Source organism: Haemaphysalis longicornis, unplaced genomic scaffold, assembly GCF_048455015.1.
Source record: "Haemaphysalis longicornis isolate Haplotype H1 unplaced genomic scaffold, Haemaphysalis longicornis Haplotype H1 scaffold_6, whole genome shotgun sequence".
NCBI lineage: Eukaryota > Metazoa > Arthropoda > Arachnida > Ixodida > Ixodidae > Haemaphysalis > Haemaphysalis longicornis.
Window position 1 is genome coordinate 53,272,720 of NW_027526407.1, and position 20,471 is coordinate 53,293,190.

Genomic DNA, 20,471 nt, shown 5'->3' on the forward strand with positions numbered 1-20,471 from the left:
TCGCCTGAGCTTCTAATCTTTGTTCCTCGTGCGTATATGTTGCTATCGGTAAAGCGTGTCCGGTTCGAACCTTACCATAAGTGAAAAATACAGTGCGCTCACTGCAAGTGGTTATCCGACCGATCCGACAACGTGCACTTCCGTTCACCGCAAGCCGCATCCGTAAAGGCATGTGGCTCCGTAAGGGCATCCGTAAACGGTCCGTAATCCGTACAGAATGTGTCCGTAAACGTTACCCTTGTTGCTTAGCTCCAGCCTTGTTGCTCAGGGGACCCGGGGGGCCCACGTACGAAGACTACACGACAAGGCTACCGTAAAGAGTGTTTATCTCATGCTAGGTTTGCGTGAAGGAACAGAATATGATATGGCAGCGATCGCAGACGAGGTGAGGTGAAGGCGGCCATGCTAGCACCATATTCGATACGGCGCTTGTCGCTTCAAAAAAGGCTTTATTCCCGGCTGACTTGATGGGGTATGGTTGGCTGGCGTAGGTATTCACAGCGGCCGCTCGAGCATCGAAAAGAATTTCTGGGTCTTTCGGTTACAAATCATGAAATTCCAAGCCAGCCTCCTTGGCCAGAGAAACATCGACGGGGTCGGTCATGGCTTGTTGACGTAAAAGCTACCGTTGCCAAAGTGAGTGCGTAAGTGCCGACCAAGATCACACTGGTGCCTCGCTCCTGCTTTGTGACGCACGAAAAAATTAAAGGGAAATTGGAGAGAGAAATTTCAGCTTTATTTACTTATTTCTCAGCAAAGAAATTACCGTTTCTCATCGAACAAAAGCCGGGAGAGCTACAAAAAACGCACGGTCTTTCAATTAAAACAAAATTTCATTCAGCCTTCAGTGTCCCTTTAAGCAGGTATTTAATGAAAGGCACTAGGCCTTGATTATGCTTTGATACCAGGCTCCTTATATTTCCCCCGTTTTTCATTGTGTCTTTTATTTAATCTTTACAGTAGTAGCCATTTTCTGTGCCAGACAACAACGACGCCAGTTTTCCCACAAAAATTCCACGGGGCACTAAGTCCGCTTATGTGTTTTGAAGGCAAAGTGCTTATGTGTTTTGAAAGGCCTGGCAATACTTTTTCACTTTTACATCGCATGTGCGTCTCTTCATCTGCTTTCATTTCTTTGTCTCTGGGCTCGAATTACTTCGTCGGGCTTGTTTTGGGCCACACCGTGCTGTGTCTCTTTCTTCGCTTTCATTTTTTTCATCTTACGGCCCGAATTATATCGGCAGACAGACTAGCACAGGCCTTAGCCTCTCTAGAAACAGGGTTCTGCGTGGCTTGTGTGCACCTGTTTCACGCGTGTGCCATCAAGTTCAGGTGTCCCACAGCACGCACTATTCTACAACTTTTACACTTCCGATTCATGGCTTTGTGAACTCTGTGAAGCGTACACATTAGACCCTCAAAAGCTCCCGGTTCTTGGCCAATCCCCCAAGTGGGAATGTGCCACAAGGACGGGAACGACGACGACAACATCTGTTCTATGACGGCAAAGCATGGCGATAGCAGAGCGGTTAGAGCACCGCGCTGCTGCGCTGCAAGCCCGGGTACGAATCTCATCGGACTGCACGTTTTTTATTCACGCTTTATAGCGGCGGACATTTTCTCTACTGGACAACTACAACTGCGATGGCGCTTTTCGCAGAATGGAGTGCTTAACCCTTTTGCTGTCACCAACAAACCGGTACGTTTTCGCATTTCTCCTCCGCGGTGTCATTGACATACCAGTACGTTCTCCATCGTGCGTTCAAAAATTCACGCCATAGCGCAAGCGTGGCGCGCCTGGACTCTCCGCGCCATCTATTGAATCTTTCTAGTAGCTCGTATTTTCACTCGCAAGCTTTTACGACGGTATTTTGAAGTGTATGGAGCGACAGCGCCCACCCTTTAGGGCTGGCGGGCATGGTCGCTCCGCACGTTGCACTCTGTCGGGATGAGTGACCATGTGGCATGCGTGCGAACCCGTACGGGTGCGAGGGTTGTTGTGCCATCCGCAATGGGTTTCTAGGTTCTTTTTTTATGATACTGTTCCCGTGTCTGCTACGGCGCACCAGGTTAGCCCAGTGCGCCGTTGCCTCTCCAAAAGACCGAAACATGATTCAATCGTGGCTTTCCCTCACTTGCCGCGCCTTCACTCACTGCTGTGATCAGCAAATGAGGTTGCTGCATCAATGTGGTACCCCCCTTTTATCTGCCATCATGATTTCGCAATGCGACATTTCTGTGCGTTGTGCGGGCTGCTGAAAGTGCTCCCTCCACGCGCGCGGTTACTTTCAGATGGTTGACCACGCGGCGCCTTCGACTGCGGACAGGAGGGATGGTTCTTCCGATTCCGATCCGAATACAAGCCGAGCTCGGATTCGCATTCTGAGAGTTTCTCATCCGAGGAAGGAATGCGAGTTCCACAGCGTCAGATTCTGACGTTGAAACGGTGGGGTCGTCGTCCCGGAAGCATGCATGGCAAGCTCAAAATGTCTGGAAGAAAGGCAATTTCTCACCCGCACTCTTTCCTTTCAGCGTGTTACGTTCCGGACGCTATCATGGTCAAATAAATCACTATGCCCCTTCCCCGATATTCCGGAAGCCACACCGACAGTGGGGGTGCGTCACGGCCAGAAACACCCGAGAGTGAAAGGGTTACGGTCTTAGACTTAACATGACCTCGCCTTAACATACTCCGAGCTTCACCCCAGCACAGGCAAAACAATGCCACGAGTATTCTGAGCGTACCTCGCTGGTTTTCGTTTTGCATGCCAGTACTGCTGGACCAAGAACAGCCAACTTGTTAACACCAAACACAACAAAAGGTGCGCCCAACCTCAACTTACCTCCACAGCCAGTCAGGATCTTGAGTACCTCGAGTGCTTGCATGCTGCCTATGACGCCAGGAACTGCAGACAGAAAAAAGAAGAGAGAAAGCTCTATAAAAACACAGCGACTCCAGAAAAAGCAAAGGCACCTACTTAGCACCGACCTTAGAGCATGAGCAGCCATTTGCCTTGTTTGTCCTGCAAAGTCGCAGACATGCTAGGGAAGTTTTACTACAGGTCACGGTAACTAGACATTGCAAGTGGTGAACACATGAACAGGGCACAAGTGAACATAAAAAGCACCCGCAACATCCATTTCCACTTTTCGATAGGTTACTCGATTGTAACACGAGTTTTAGGGGTGAAGCCCTTAGGGGCTGGGGCTGTTGGCATCTACTGTCATCGTCGTCGTAATGGCCATTCATCTCATGTAGTCACGGCACTAGAACACCGGGAAAGTCACTCACGCCTTGCGCTAGAATGTAACGCGTCCTAAAAAAACACCGGGACACTTGTTTAAACCTCGCGCTGAAGCGCTTCGTAACGCATACTGAAAAAACAACACCGGGACACTTGTTTACGCCTCGCGCTAGAGAGTTTCGTGCTTCTAAGACAAGAGACTTTTACACCAAAGCTGTATACCTCTAGCCCCCAATGGTTTCATCTCCGCAGGCAAAAATGCCAAGGCGCCAAGAAAACACCTATACACTACATGCTTCGCCCCTTCCCAGGTTTAATGTTAGTGGAGATGGCCAGGGATTTTTTTCCCTGATTTTTGCCACCTGAACTCAACCCTACGGTTACAATCAAATACCGAAATTCAATTTGCCTAAAGAGTGCGAAAGGGATGTGAGGAGACGTTTTGCCTTCATTTATTGAACAGTGCCAAGCGAAGAGCAGAAGGCAAACAGCGGCGGAGACGGGCGAGCCATGGCGCCGGTAGTGGAACTGCGTGGCCAAGTGCGAGCGCAGTGCTGTCGGCTCGGTGTCTCGATCCCAACTCCCGGCCGTGTGACTCGTGCCTCGTGGCTCCCGGCTTGGGACCAGATCTGTGGTCACGCGGTGCACTACTCCGGCGGCGTGAGCTCGGCTGCCGTGCCTGAGCTGCTACAAGTGCAATGACGCAGCCAAATCTCATTGAAGGCTACAATTTTCGCCATTTCCCAATCTATGTTGGCAACATGCGACAGAGCCGTTTGGATCCACTACAAGCCAACACCGGCGGTCTTCATTTTCTTGTTTCTCTTTTTCTCTACACTGGTAGTGACAAATCCTCCCTGCTGACCCCGTCGGGAACTGTCGCAAGTGGCACAAGACCCCGGTGGGGTGCCGCCCAACCACTAAAAAAATAAACATTTTCCCTCCTCCTCCTCCTCCTCCTCCTCCTCCTCCTCCTCCTCCCCCCCTTGTCCTGTGGTGATGGCATTGACGACATGCGCAGCCTTCGGTGGTTTTTATTGCCCTCAAGTGTTTATAGACTCCTCTAAAGCTCCCCTTGCAGTGACAATGCGTTGCGCTCAATACAATGCCTATGTCAAGAGACACGCTATTTTGATGGCTGAAGAAATCGGCAATTCAGCTGCTGCCTCAAGACATCTATCTATGAGTGAATCGACCACCCATGGGAGGCGGCTCCAGCCAGAGCACAAGTGAAGCCCGCCAAAAAGATTTCCGTGGTTTTGCCACTGCTAACACGTCGAATTAGAGAGAAGCGTGTTGATTCCGTCGCAGAATAACGCAAATGCCTCATGGCGGTCAGTGTAGAACTGATACAGCTCAAAGCAAGCGGCGTCGCTTGGCAGATGGGAATCCTAATGAAGTTCAAAGCATCACAGGTGGTTGTCTAGTCACAGTTTTTGAAAAATAAATGTGCTTTTCCGTGCTTCTGCTGGCCTCGCGTGACGGCTTCAGCGATTCTTCCTTTTTTCTTTTTTTGCTTGACTCGGTAAAGTCACCCTTCGCGTTACTTTCGCGGCTTTATTATTATTTTTTTTTTGATGCAATGAAAAGCCACCCCTCGAATTACAATCGAGTAAATATGGTATGCCTTCAATTAATGAAAACGTTAACCAATACTAACACTTAAAAGCACTGCTTCTATCACTTTTTAACAGTCAAGAAAAAGGGGGGGAGGGGATGTTTTTAAGGATAGCCTAGGCTTTGTATGGGAATTGTTCTGCTGTGACAACATCATCGTCATCACGACAATGTAGACCAATCCTTGTACCACATTTTTAACAATTATGAAAGGGGAGGATGTTTTTGAGGATAATTTTGGCTTTGTATGGGAAATGTTCTGCTCTGATGGCGTCACCATCATCATAAGGACAATGTAGACCAATCCTTGTAACATATTTTAAAAAACAAAGAAGGGGGAGGATGTTTTTCAAGGATAACCTAGACTTTGCATGGGAAATGTTCTGCTGTGACAACATCATCGTCATCAGGAGAATGTAGACCGATACTTGTACCACATTTTTAACAGTTGTAAAAGGGGAGGATGTTTTTTAGGATAATTTTGGCTTTGTATGGGAAATGTTCTGCTCTGACAGTGTCGCAGTCATCATCATCATAAGGACAATGTAGACCAATCCTTGTAACATTTTTTTTAAACAAAAAAGGGGAACATGTTTTTAAGGATACCCCAGACTTTTTATAGGAAATGTTCTGCTGTGACCACGTCGTCATCATCTCTATCATCATCATCATCATCAGAACAGACCCTTGTACCTGACAAAACAATTCAAGTACAAAGCCACGTGCCCATTCCGATGACGCCTCCCTCCGAGCAGTTGGTGACGGTGGTGGAAGGCGGTGGTTGGGGGAAGAGGCATCGGTAACAAGGACCGCCGCGGTAATTGTATACCGTCAGCTGTCCCTCCCAGCGGAGCGCACTGCCGGATACCAGGGGGCGCCCCAGCCGCACACAGGCATCGTTTACCAGGTACCGCGTGGCGACGTTGTCGCTGGCATCGACTACAACTTGGTACCTGGAATGGGTTGACAAATACCACATTTGACAATCCATTGTACCACTCAATTTTTAGGTAGAGAGAAAAAAATGTAAATTGTACAATTTACTCGTGTCCTCATGGGTTATGTTACTCTGCTTCGACAAGGAAAATAAGATGTCAGTTAATTTGAAATTAAACGTTGTAGACCGTGGGAAAATTGAGGAATTCCTGGCAAGAAAACCTCGCTGTCACACTGAGAGCTTCTGTTCAACCCAACCTCACCGCTGCTACCAGAACTGAGCAAATTAACAGAACTTGGTGATTTAGCACAACCAGCAATACAGGACAAAGGTGTACGCATAAATGCGGCATCATAATTGTACGTGAGCTATCTGCGTAGGTGGTGATTACGTGCACATGCACTTTAAATCAACATATGTAAAACATACAGGGTGTTTCACGTAACCAAAACGGAAAATGAAAATTGAAAACGTTTAATTTCCAATAGCAACGTAATTAAAAATCACTCACAATGGTCTGCACAGTGTTGCACTATTTTCGTATTTTGCTTAATCGTGGAATCACCTTTCAAAAAATAATTAATTTTTAAACCAGAAAATTTAGTCGAACATTTCATATTACAAAACTTGGAGTGTTAAAAACTATGCTGAATGCAAAGCTTCTGCAAGAGTATGAAGCGAGAGGGAAATTATGGCACTTTAGTGAATGCATTTTAGATAATTGACAAATCTTCTATATTAAAGAAATTTTGCTGAAAGCTGCTGTGTTAGTTGTTTCCTGTGATGCTCCAGAACTTCGTAATTGAAAATTTTTGGCTGGATTTGCTTGTTAAAAGTTGGTCTTTGACTAATTTTTAATCAACCAAAACATGAAAACAGGTTGAGGTGTCCACAGCACTCAAAACAATTACTATTGCAAGATTTAATCTCTGGACCAAGTTGCATGAAACAACCCAGCACAAAGTTGAACTACAGTCGTACCTCGATAGTACGTCCCCTGGTTTTGCGACAACCCGCTTCTTAAGACAGGTCACCGTGGCCCCGGAAAACTCCCCACAGAAACAACGAATTAGAAACCCCTATTATACAACGTTCAGGCGCATTCGGTCCTCTTCATATGACCGACCCTGGCAGAGATAAACCGGCGTTTTTCTTAATCTTTTACACCGCTTCGCCGCCTCGTCTTGACCTTCCTTTATTCTTGACTCCCATTTGACACTGCTTGATCTGCAAAGGTCCGCTGGCGGGCCAGACCACTTACTGAAGAGACACAAGCAAGCAGGCGGGTACTGGTAGGCAGGAGTTACCGTATTTTCACGCATATAACCCGCACAAAAATGCGACAATTTCAGTGGCAAATAGGGGTGCGTATGATACGGTTGTTTTTTCCTTTAGTGCAGCTTCACGGCAATGCTCGCTGTGCCATGAAGCTGCAATTGCACAAAACATACAAGGACAAGGAAGAAAAAACACGGAAGAGCGCACTCTAACTTAAACTGAATTTTATTTGCGAATTGTGACTTTAACCTATCAGTCAGTGCATTCCACTTGATAAATATATGCTTTTTTCGCCTACATAGCACGTGATGTGTTGCTTCAACAGTAACTTTGGTGCAGCGTATCCTGTATCAAATGTACGGGTAACATGCGGGGATTTTTTTTCCTTTTCCGGCGGGCTGAAAGGGGGCGTGCGGATTATACGCAGGGGCGGGTTATATGCGCGAAAATGCGGTAAGCTTCGATCGCCCCATGCAGCAGCAGATCGCCAACCGCAGGTGGCCGGCAAACTGCAAATTTGAAGCCCCCATGGAGCCGACGAACATGAAAACGGATACGATGAAACACCACGGCGGTGACCGAACACCCACTTTCCTCGCCCACTCAATCCAAGTTTGTTTCTTTTATGACCCTCTCTCTCTCTGCTTATCAGTGCCTTTTGACACTGTTCCTTTCTTTCTCGCCTTTTCCCCATGACTGCATTGCACTATCATTTGTTTCACTTGGCCTTGGCAGTTTTAAACTTTTCACTTTTTCTCCCTCACAATTTGCTCGGCCGCATTGGCCTTCCCACAGCTTATCTCTGTGCAACGCATGGCTCATGGGCTAGTGCAGATGCTGAAGAGGGGAGGGGGGGCACAAAATAGCCATTTCTTGTTTTAAGAGCGAAGTTCTTCAGCAAATCGTAATTTTTCGCGTCAGCAGTTAGAAATACCAAGAAATTGCCGAGCGCGCGCATGTGAGTGTGGACCTCGAGACAACCGCCCGGCAATTAACAAACAGAGGAAATAACTAGCGCTCATGTGTGCGTGCCTCATGGCGACTTCCCAACGTCCCCGGCACACACGTTTGTCAAGCCAAGCATAGCCACTCGAGGAGACTGGCCAAGACTGGTCAGAAAAAAGGAACTCCAGCGTTCGCTGTAATCGTGGCAACGCTTGCTCGGAACGAGAAAGACACTTCATTGTGTACGCCCCTCCAAGGTAATGCCCAATGATTCTCACTTCCAAAAAAATGAAGAAAGCTCACACTTATAGCAACAATGATGGAGTAAAGGTCGTTCAACAGCGAAGAAGAAGCAAATCAGCTGCAATCGTAGACTTAAACTTTCGCAATGGCTGTGAAGGTTGCGTGCAGCTTCGCTTCCTTCAAGTCTCGCACGTCAGTGCGAGCTTGCTTCATTTTTTAAGAAACGAGATTTTAGCTATGGGTTCGCAAATTACACGGGAACACGCTAACTATAGTAGTTTAAATAAGTTCTTAGCCCACCTGTAGCGTAAGAGACCATCCACTAGGCCGGCATTTACCCGTACCACGACCATATAACACCCCAGTCATACGACGGTTTCGCATGATTCCACGAAATTCGTATTATCGGGGTTCAACTGTACAGGGTGGTGCGACGATAATTGGAACACTTTAAAAATTAAATTTTTCCTGAGCGAACCATCACTCTGTTCGCGCTCAAACTTCACACGAAGGTTGCATTTTGTGGTCTTTTGTTTCGACACCGGGAACAATGACGGTACTTACCTGCTCATTCTGAAAAGAAATAAAAACGATTTTTGCCTACGGGAAAGTGGCGGCTGATTTGCATGTGCGAGCCAGCGCAAGTTAATCTTAGAGCGACGATGCCACCTGGGGTGTGCAGAGCTAAACGCACGTTTGGGATTCACCATAGGAAGGAGCCAAATGGTGTAGCAGACGATCAAAAATGTGAAAGCGGGATTTCTGATCGTCTGCTAGTTCATTTTGCTCCTTCCTAGGTGCATTTTCTGACCGTCTGCTGCACCATTTGGCTCCTTCCTTTCATGAATCCCAAACGTGCGTTTCGCTCTTCATACCCCAGGTGGCATCGTCATTCCAAGATCAACTTGCGCTGACTCGCACGTCCAAATCAGCCGCCATTTTCCCGTAGGCGAAAATCGTTTTTATTTATTTTCAGAATAAACAGGTAAGTACCGTCGTTGTTCCCGGTGTCAAACAAAATAGACCACAAAATGCGACCTTCATGTGAAGTTTGGGCACAAAGAGAGCGGCGGTTCGCTCAGTAAAAATTTTTGAAGTGTTCCAGTTATCGTCGCACCACCCTGTACAATACTTTTTGCCATTTACACAACGTCGCACCAGCCTTAAACTTACTATACTGACAGCTAGAACTTCAAAAACTTGAAAAAATTTCGCTTTTGCGGACACTATTTCTCTTGGCTGGCCATTACGACGTACCAAGTTATTTTAATCATGTTAAACAATCACGTTAAGCCACAACAACTAGCTGTAGCCTGTCGCCGTACTTTCCACATTTCATTACTGCAACTAGATCAAAATGCAGTCCTGACCTGCCGATGATGTCCAAGGCATTGGAGCTGTCAAGAAGTGTCTCGTGCCGGACATATTCGGGTTGCGAGTTGAGCCTGTAGAAAGAAGTCATGCAATTTGTCATGCAAAAGATGGCAAGACAGTGAGTTCAACTGCAGCTACAGCATCCAAGGCTGCTCCTTTGCACTGATCCAGACCCCAGTTCAACTTCAAATAAGACATGAAAACAAAATATTGCCCCGTTTAATTTGAGAGAACTAACATTTGGTCCCTCATGCGACTCAATTATGATGATGCTGATGATTGCTATTGGTTTCCCCTTTGAAGCGGGGTGATGACATGTCATCTTACCAAAAAGGACTAATATAACCATGTTTTACACTCTTGGTTTAATACTAGCACTGCTTAGGGCAGGCACAAAAAGCTTATTAGGCACAAAATACTTTTTTTTTCTGGTACCGGTGGTAACTGTCTTGGGCAATATTCCCCTCTCCGCTTTTCGTCCACAAGCATTCTAATCTTCTTTTCATTCCCTTGACAGCCTTGAAGTTAACTCCCTCTGTGTTACCCCTAAATCCTAGGGCCTCTGGAAGCCGGATATTTCCCTTGTGTAGATCTGGATGGATACCCTCACATTCTAACACTAGGTGCCGCATAGTTTCTGTTTCTTTTCCGCAGACATCTAGCCTCAAAAAGCAAAGCACTGACCTTGGAATTATCGCAGAAATTTTCCTTTCTGATGCCTAATTTCTCAGCCTGGTACATCTCTAGCGATGTTTTAGCTTCCATTTTTTCTCCCCATTTATTCATTTCAATCTGCCTTGCCTCTTTTTTGGTTCCTTGGCTGTCTTGGACTGTTCTTACCATATTTAATAGTCAGCCTTCTAGTCTTCCTTAACCACTGCGTGTCCACGCTCTTCATGCATAGGTACCAAAAAAACTTTAGCTGCCCACCTACGTTGATCCACTGCTCCCAACCTCCTCTAAAATTCAGGTCCTGAAAGATGCTTTTTTTAGCCAGAAAAGCACGAGAAATATTGAAAAACTTTTAAATTTCACGCTAGTTAGATGCCCACACTGATTTAATAGGGGAACAGCAAAAACATAGTTATTAAGGCGTTAACTGCATGTTAGCAATCGAGTGGTACGATCACACAGAACCAGTGACCCCCACCCCAACTGAGCTGTCATGTTTCTGAATGGTGGCTTTGTTTGGTGGCCACAAATCACACAAGCAAGTTACTGTCAGAAGACCAGGCGGCAAACTGGCTGGTAAGCCACTCACCACCGTTTCATCTGTTTTCTTTATTAACTATATTAACTGTTCAAAGTTTGAGTTAAAACTGGCATCGTTGTTATCGGACTGAGCAGTGTTTTTAGTTAACCAAGCTTGTATTTCGTCTTCCAGGCCTTTTTAAGGGGACATGGCTCTTAAAACTATTTCCTTTTTAATTTTTACGTAAACTGTGTGAAACTTGACAGTCTTGCTGCTTTTACCCCACTGACTTGAAATATGCCGTTATTTTTTGAGTGAGTCAATTAGTTTCCAAGATAATTAGAGATAATTAACCATTTTTGGAGGAACAATACACAAAACAGTGTTGGTCATAAGACTAATTTTCATATCTCCCAATACTATGAACACTGGTGAATGTAACAAGAGAATCGGTTTCTTGAGGCCCTGCTTGGAACTAATTTTACAGCTCATTAAACTTCGGTGTTTGAAGTCGGCACTCAAGATGGTTCCTTACCACTGGTGCCACCAAAGTTTAATGAGCTGTAAAATTATTTCCAAGCAGTGCATAAAGAAACCGTGTTTCTTATTGCAACCACCATTGGTCATAGTATTGGAAAATGTAAAGATTACAGTGCTATGACTAACAGTGTTCTGTCTATTGTTCCTCCAAAACTGGATAATTATCTCTAATTAACTTGGGAACTAATTGACTTACTCAAGAAATAATGGCATATTTGAAATCAGTGGAAAAAAGCAGCAGGACTGGCAAGTTTCACAAAGTTCACTTGAAAATTAGAAGAACCTGTTTTAAGAGCAGTTTAAGATTCTGCTTTGCACCGACTTAAAGATTCTGCTTTGCACCGACATTAATGGTCACTGGCAAAGTTGTGAGAAAGCAAAGGCACTCCGAAAAATTTGTAAGGCTTTTTGTTGCACTCTCTCACTCTTTCTGTAGCCCCTATTCTTGATATGTTCAATGTGAGGCAACCTAATTATGCCCAATCCAAAACAGATGCTCTTTCACCAAACAGTTTGTAAACACAATGAAGATGCGATGACTTCGCAAAATAAAGTGGCCAAAGTTAGCGATGGCACGCAACATTCGTTTTGCCTGTACTCTGTCCAGAAAGCTCAATAGCTCTTGTACAGACAGCCGCACGTGAAACAAACAAACAAACAAAAAATAAACACGCACTGATATTTGACTCACGGAGACAGAATAACAATACGGTCATACACTTACAAAGTGTAATTACCAATGATAAACAGTGCACTTCGCTGGTGCAACTGAGCTGAATAATGACCTATTGCCTATTGACCTATTGGCCTATCGATGAAAACCAGAGAATCTCAGGTGTTCGAGTTGGGATGTTATTGATGGCATTTTCATTTCGTGCCGACTGTCTATTGCAGCCCGTGTTCAGAAGTATACTCAGGTAATGATACGCACTGATCAAAAGTAAAGACAGCAATGCCCAATACTTAATTACAGCGAGCCATTCTGCAAAGCTGCTTTTGCTAACAGGACATTGCCCTTCTTTCATCATACTGCTAACTCGAGACTTCACAGGAAGTCCGACAAACGGTACCGAAAACAGTTCAGTGTACAACTTGCCTGCCTCCTTCCTGAACACCTGACGCTAGCAGAAAAACACCTGTGCTACGACAGGAATGCAGCTCGCTGATGTGTCAAGTACAGTATTGTCCAAGTTTGATAGCACAGTATTTTTTTTTGTCTGCTAGTGAAAACACCATGACAAAGCTGTAAGCAGGCTAACTTTTCCGCAAAGACAGAGGAACAGGCCAACTTGTGCAGGCTGTCTGCGATAAGTATATGCTTTGTATATTTTTTATATTATATCCTTGTATGGCCTCTATTTTTGTTTCACATGGTCTGTACCGTTAAGCTTAGATTAAGTGGCGAAAAAATTTGCTTCAGGCCAGGACTGATTTTCTGACCATATGCTCTTGAAATAAAGCTGCCTCCCAAAAAAGAAATGCCCCATGATGATAGCACAGATGTCTAAGCAAAGTCTCGCAGCGTTTTTCCTGACCCATAAGCTGTAACGGTAATATCATAAAATAATGTAATAGGCGGCACCCAAATTCATTAAAGGGGCCATGAAGACAAAATACAAGCTTGGTTCATTAGAAAGACTGCTCTGTCGTGATAACAATGATACCAATTTCATCGCAAACTTCGGAACAATAACGGAGATATTAAAGCAAACGCGTGGAGGAGTGGCGACTCGCTAGCCAGTTTCCGGCAACTTTTCTATGGCGTCACAGAATCTTGTTTGGGCGATTGACGGCGGCCGAAAAGATCAATCGCCAGGACACATGACTGGACGATTGTAGTGGGCCACTAGTTCCGTTTGATCGAATCACTTGAATGCTAACCTTGAGTTAAGACACTGAAAATACGTTCTTAGTGATAGCCCATATGACGTCACTCGTGCCGATAACACGTCACTGTGGCACGAAATTTGAAAGTTCTTAAGTATTTCTTGCGTTTTTATCGGTTAAAAAACATCTTTCGTGGCCTGAATGGAGCTGAGTGGGGTACTGAAGCCTAACTCTTTAAAGTTACCCAAAGTTGTATTTTGTCTTCATGGACCCTTTAACATGTATGCATGCATTTAGTGAAAAAAAAAAAAAAAAAAAGACACATAAGCAGAGTGCGCAAAGCCACACTGGTTCCTGTAAGCACCAACTAACAAAAAAAGAATGCATAGCAGCCACACTTGACAACCATAGCCATATGCCTGGAAAGCTTAACGAGTCCCCAAAACATTCCCATAATCTTTCAAGTTCCTTTGTGGTAATCACACCACACTGCAAGCATCAACCCCACCCTCCTCGTCATGCCATGCGTGCAATGTGTGTGTGTAGGAGTACTGTATTTTCGCGCGTATAACCCGCCCCTGCATATAATCCGCACGCTCACTTGAAGCCCACCGGAAAAGAAAAAAAAAAAGAATCCTTGCGTATTGCCCGCACATTTGGTACAGGAAAATCTGCACCAAAGCTAATGCTCAAGCAACACATTACATACTATGTAGACAGAAAAAACGCATGTTTGGCAAGTAGAATACACTGATTGCAAGGCGAAAGTCACAATTCCCTAATCAAATTCAGTTGTTAGAGTGCGCTCGTCCTTGTTTTTGATTCCTTGTCTTTGTATGTTTTGCACAATCGCTGCGTAGGAGCTTCACAACACAGCATGCATTGCCGTGAAGCTGCACTAAAGGAAAAACCCCGCGTATTATGCGCACACCTACTTTGCCACTGAATTTTTCGCATTTTTGGTGCAGGTTATACACGCGAGAATACGGTATGTGTTCAAATTTTGTGCCACACCCTTTCTGACGGCAAACATTGAGGAAATCGTGCATATACACACGTCACCTAGGAAATCGTCTCTTAAAGCTTGCTTTTATTTTAACACTGTTTTGGTACGCACTTGCACTTTTTCCAGACGGGCGATGAAGCTTTTAAAAAGCAGCTTCAATTAGCGACAGGCTCAGAAAACACCACACAGAGGGTACAATTTCTTTTCACTTTTGCGCCAGCTATAATACCAGTGCCACACGTACATGAAACATTACATTAGGTACTTAATGCCTCAGGTTTAAATGCCATTAATTCGCTGCCACATGCAAAAAAGTCTAATGACATTCACTTTAATGCCATTTTCGGTTTAAGGAGTTCCGCACAACTCATTCGCCATCACAAACGCCTTAAATCTGCCTACTCTCGAACGCGATGAGCACCAAATGAAACCAACGAAACTCTCAGCACCAGAGTGTTGACGCAAAAATGTAGCTGAATTTCGAAATAGGACGATTTTTTGTGACCTCTTACTGGTGAGGTTCTCAAGAAGACGAAGTTCATTAAAACAGCAGCAAAAGGCAAAGGATTGTATCCCTCGTCGATTTGAATTTTTCGGATTTGGCTACCGCTGGCAGGAGACGGCAGCTGCTGAAGGCACTTTTAGAAATGGCTCACACCATTTTTTGGGAAACGCTTTTTCTCATAAGGTTTTCTTTCACAAAAAAATGTTTTAAACCATTGTAAGACATTTTTCTCTACGTTAGAAACTTCTAAAATATGAGTGCATTTCTCCTTTTGGTCTTTATCACATCATGCCCAACACATTTGATGCCTTAGCGTTTTCGCGTGTAGCACAGCCCGCCCAAATAATGTCATTCGGTATCTTAAGGCCTTAAACACCTATTGTCATTTTTCGTGTACGTGTGGCACGGGTATAATGTATACCACTTTTTGCAGCTTGTCACTTCCCTCCAACAACGTCACCCTGGCAAAATCAAAGAAGCCAGAAAGTAATAGCGTATCCACAACACTCATCCTCAGAAGATCCTACTCACTGTCGTAGGGCGATCACTAGTGAATCCACCTTGGACAGTCCGACTTTGGCCTCGGAGTGAAGGATCTGTCGATGGAGGTTGCTTTCTTCGACAGCGTCAAAGTCAACGATCCCGATCCGACCTTAAATTAGATTAAGGCGGATTTCTGGGCAAGTTGGTATTCCATTGCAAGAGCGTTCAAAGCGCAAAACGTAAAACGAGGGACGACGAGAGGCACAGGGACACGCGCTACTTCCAACTAAGATTTATTAGGAAAAGAAGGCAAATATATACACAGAAATCGTGCGCACACCGGTACATTCTTGAGGTCACGCCACGCACACCCAAGACACGCATGATAAAATCGGAATACGGTAAAACAACGATAAAACAAAATTAGACATCCACAGTGCGCAAATTCCCCACGTGTGGCTCAACACAGTCCCTAATTTGCATGCTTAACACATTGCTGACATAAAAGTTTCCACCTGAAAAGTGTCACGGTTGAACTCATAAAAATGCTATGAATTTTAAGGGGGCACACCAGTCTCAGAAACTTTTTTTCGCTTTCCAACCAATTCTGACAAAACTCTGTCGGCTTGTTCAGTTTTTTTTACCTGATTTCAAATATCTAATTAGTTTTGATGTGAGGTAACTAGTTTCTGAGTTAGAAATTTTCCTTGATTGTTCCTGAGAACAATTGGGGAAAAAAACGTTCAACACAAGATTACCAGCAAGGCATGAATAGATACCAGACGTTGTGGAGCATGAAATATTGGAAGCAGTTATTTTGTTTTGCAATCACATAGACATTTACATCAATTCTAACTTTTACGTTAGAACTACTCCTGCTAACCAATTAAGAATAATGCTAATTAAACAACTACTGAAGCATAAAACGCAAAATCTGCTTCCCTTATTTGGATGGCTTAAACATTCCGCTTCACAGTGCAAAAGAAATTATCTTCCTAGTTGCACTACATGCTGAGATGTGCCCCTCGAGAATTTCCTATCACTGCGATACCACTCGTGGCGAAAAAGTGGGGAATGATGGGAAAATTGTTATTTCTTTGTTGAAATCGGCCCTCTATGGCTTTTACAAGTACCTGGTACAGCTCCACGTACAGAATTTCTGGAGAAAAAACTGTGAAAATCAAGAGAAAAGTGATACCTAAAAAATGCTTTTTGGGGCACTTTTTCGGTCCCAAATAACCATGTGCCCCCTTAAAAATGGGCAGATGAATATGTTACGATGTAGCTTCAGTCTAGCAAAAAAAAACACAATTAGCAAACCCAGCCAGACCCAGCATGCCTTTTCTACATCTTGGAGCAGAGTGTACATGACTTGGCAACCTGAGTTGTGCGGTCGTTGCAGTCTACAGTGAGTTAACCTTCACTCGACTGCCTGAAAATGCATGTGTACCGTATTTTCCGATGTATAAGCCACATTTTTTTTCTGAAATTTTCGTTGGTGCATCTTATCCACTGGTACGACTTGTGTATGGAATAAATCCGGTACGTGGCAGCCCGCATGGTCTGCGCTCAAAAAGGTGCCTGTGTGCTGCGTGATGTCAGCGCACCTTAAGAGACACAGCTCTATGATCTAAATGAATGAATTATTTGTTAACGAGTCCAAGGAAGAAGGCTTCGATGGTTTTGCATAACGCCGTCTGTAAGTACATGCCATTTGTGTGTATCAATAAACTGTTTTTGAGAAGTTAGTTCCGTCCAGACTTCGGATGGTAGATGCACGTGTCTAGCACTGCTTACCGGAGGGTGCGTTCAGAGGCAGCGGACGCCGCAACCAATTACTTTCGTTGCACTTTCTAATAAACTGATCCTCTACAAGTTTACCTGATTAACAAGTGCGTTTTGTACGCTGGTGTGTCTTATATGCTTTTATTTTCCGGAAAAACTGTCGTTTTGAGGGGGGGGAGGGGGGGAGAGTAATACAAAAGTGCGACTTAAAGACCGGAAAATACGGTAAATACTTTTCACTCACATATGGCTCGTACAAGACTAAGCATTCCGTGATAATTTTTACCCCCCCCTCCCAAAATACAAGCAGAATTAATGTCAAACAGGCACTGTCGTCCTAAAATCCAACTTAGCAGCAACAGGTAGAAATCTCTCACCGACTCCAGCAGAAGCTAAGTATGCAGCACAAGGGCATCCCAGACCACCGGCGCCGACGATGAGAACCGATGCCGACTTGAGTGCTTTCTGGGCTGCAACAATGCAACAAAGCAGAATTATTACACGTCTTGCTGTAATCACTGGTGCTTTACAGCGCTAAACTCGTTTTAAACTTATACCCGTGCCACATGTACATGAAAAATGGCATTAAGTGCTTAACGCCTCAAGTTTTTAGTGCCATTAATTTGCTGCTACATGCGAAAATCTAATGCCATTTGCTCTAATGTCATTTTTGCCTTAAGGAGTTCCATACAGCTCATTCACCGTCCCAAACGCCTTAAATCGGCCTACTCTCGAACGCGATGAGCACCAAATGAAACCAACGAAACTCTCAGCACAAGAGTGTTGACGCAGAAATGTAGCTGAACTTCGAAATAAGATGATTTTTTTGTCCATTCTTGGTGGCAAAGCTCTGAAGGAGACGTTCACTAAAACAGCGGCAAAAGGAAAATCATCGTGTTACTCGTCGTTTTGAATTCTTCAGATTTGGCTACTGCTGGCAGGTGATGGCAGCTGTTGAAGCCACTTTTAGAAACGGCTTACACCATTTTTTTTTAGAACACACTATTTTTAATCCCGTTTTCTTTCACAAGAAACATTTTTAAACCTTCTAAACGTTTTCCTGTACGTTAAAAACTTCAAAGATATGAGTGCATTTCTCTTTGTGGTCATGATCACCCACATGACTAACACATTTAATACCTTTGCATTTTCGTGTGTAGCACAGCCCGCCCAAATATGGGTATCTTAAGGCCTCAAACACTTAGCCATTTTTCGTGTACGTGTAGCACGGGTATTATTCTCATACGCACCTCTTCGGGAGGTAAAGGGGAAACAAAGTACCGTGTCTATTTTATTGGCCAAGGCTACTCTAGCAATATAAATGTCAACTACTCATTCGACACAAGCGAAGCGCTTCTAGGGGCGCGAATAATCTGCCAAAGCCACAAAAAAGAAGGGGTATGATTCATAACCAAGTTTTTTTTTTTCGAGGTATGATGCACTACGACAAATCAGCAAAGTCATGAAACACTTTTTAAAAACTCTGTTACGGGGTAGACGCAACACGGACAACCACTTGCCTTTGACGCCGAAACCGGGCAACAGCATCTGACGGCTGTAGCGCGACACGTCGTTTTTGGTTAGCCCCTCATCGATCACGCTGTCGGTCGCCTAAAAAAAAAAGGCCAGTGAGGCACTTCGAATCGGGAAACCGGCGCCGAAAGTATCGACTGTCGTTACCTGCTGCGACAGTGCCTGGCGAAGTCGCTGTATCTCCGCTTCCTTTGCCGCTACTTCGGCCCGCAACGCCGACACTTCGGAAGCAGATGTACTCATCTCGCCCTCCGTATCTTCAAACGAGTCGTCCTAGTACACCGCAACGCAAAAGCATGAGTGCGACAGGCCAGGTGAAACGCGCTGCTGCGGCCGATACAGCTGTTCACAACGCGCCGGTCGATCAAAAAAAAGAACCGGCATGGGCGCCGCCATTTTGTATTTCGTCACGATCGGCGTGTCTCCCCATTGGAGGAAAGACCGGACGTCAAAGGCGAGCGCGAATTTTCGAACCTACGGTTTACGAACAGGAGGCAATTGGCCTTCGATATTTTTTTTTTTTTCTGTTCTTTTACACCGTTTTACATCGTTTTAATGCGTAGACACATTACTCTTTGGACCCGTAGTCTTGACTGCTAGTTCGGGGTTTAATAACGGAATAGACACGAGGACAACATACGTAAAAAACACGCGTTATGAAAGCACAAGAAAGGTTTAAGATAAACAAAGGCAAGGTTATGAGAACAGAGGAGGCATAAATAGAGAAACTGTGTCAGCATTTGTGGAAGAAGTTTTTTGTAAGCATTGTACGAAGCTTCGGCCAGTTTTTTACATTACGTGGAAGTGCATTCCACGTTATCGCAACTGCATACTGCGGTATGGGTAGTATGGATAGGGTATCATTCAAACGTATTATTGCATGGACTGCCTGAGCTACTTTTACTTCATACTCCACACTGAACGGCAGCCCACGAAGCAAGCAGATGTTCATACTCGGATTGACATGTTAATTCGTTTTTTATCGATCTACGTTGTTTGACTAGAGGAATATTAACGGGTGTAGCGAGGCACACTTGCGAAGAATTTCAACCCTGGTACAAACGTTTTCACGACTCAAAAATAAGCAATCGGTGCACGTATAATAAATCGATGCAAGAGTCGAGACCTGCCCGCGGGAACTTTCAAACGTGTTGGCGCAAGACAGAAATGAGGTCGTTGGCTGCGATCAGCAAACAACGAAACAGCGAGCTATGCCAGATTACCTGATGCTGCGGCACTCCCAGAGCCGTTTCGTTGGGCGATGACGTTCTGGGAGTGAGGAGCACGTGAATGATAGACGCGGTCTTGACAGCAGCGACTTTCATCGCTTTCATCGCTTCCATGTTCCTCACATGTTTTCGCCTCTGCGTGTGCAGCTTGAGGTCTTTCGAGTGGGGTCTTAGGGTGCATTTGCAGGCTCTGCAGTAGGCCATGTCCTTCGAGTCGGCGCTGTCGGACTCCGTACGCGCTGGGGCAATCCAGTCTGCGGGATTGCAAATTCCGACTTAATGAACATCGCGCAGTTATTGGACACGCATACCTTTGAAGTCAGGGTCAAGCTCCCAATCCCTGTTGTATCTTCTTACGTATTTTGCCCACTTCCCCGTTTTGACAGCTTTCGTCTCCTCCATGGCTTTTCCAAACAACAACGAACTGCTGCTACGAACGACAAGAACGAGTCCGAAAGCAACGTCCGAAAGCGCAGGCTGCCCGCCCTCTATTTTGACGTCCAAATAGACGGCAAAGCAAAAGGGCTCTATGAAAAATCACTGCACCTAACCAAGTATTACGTACGAAGCTTGGGAAAGAATAAGTATTTTTTTTTCCCCGCCGGTGTAATTATGTAGCAGCATGGCTACAACCCGGCCCGTTGGCCCACTCAGTCACGACCTAGCAATGGCGCGAGATTCAAACGACTGCAACTATGACAGGCGAGACCACGCCAATCGCAGGCGTGCACT

The 20,471-nt window shown here is 45.0% G+C and overlaps 1 protein-coding gene across 1 annotated transcript in view; it reads right to left on the reverse strand.

The window, feature by feature from the left end:
* The window catches only part of Uba4 (Ubiquitin-like activating enzyme 4), a 27,315-nt gene extending 7,075 nt beyond the window's left edge, over positions 1 to 20,240 (reverse strand). Inside the window, exons 1-9 of the mRNA XM_077674342.1 lie at positions 20,051 to 20,240; positions 19,734 to 19,993; positions 18,658 to 18,783; positions 18,498 to 18,588; positions 17,355 to 17,447; positions 15,241 to 15,361; positions 9,636 to 9,710; positions 5,589 to 5,815; positions 2,844 to 2,906 (exon numbers count right to left, since the gene is read on the reverse strand). Coding sequence (XP_077530468.1) covers positions 2,844 to 2,906; positions 5,589 to 5,815; positions 9,636 to 9,710; positions 15,241 to 15,361; positions 17,355 to 17,447; positions 18,498 to 18,588; positions 18,658 to 18,783; positions 19,734 to 19,993; positions 20,051 to 20,141 — 1,147 coding nt within the window. The 5' untranslated portion in view covers positions 20,142 to 20,240. The remainder of the gene's footprint in view (positions 1 to 2,843; positions 2,907 to 5,588; positions 5,816 to 9,635; positions 9,711 to 15,240; positions 15,362 to 17,354; positions 17,448 to 18,497; positions 18,589 to 18,657; positions 18,784 to 19,733; positions 19,994 to 20,050) is intronic.
* Between the last annotated feature and the right edge of the window lie 231 nt (positions 20,241 to 20,471).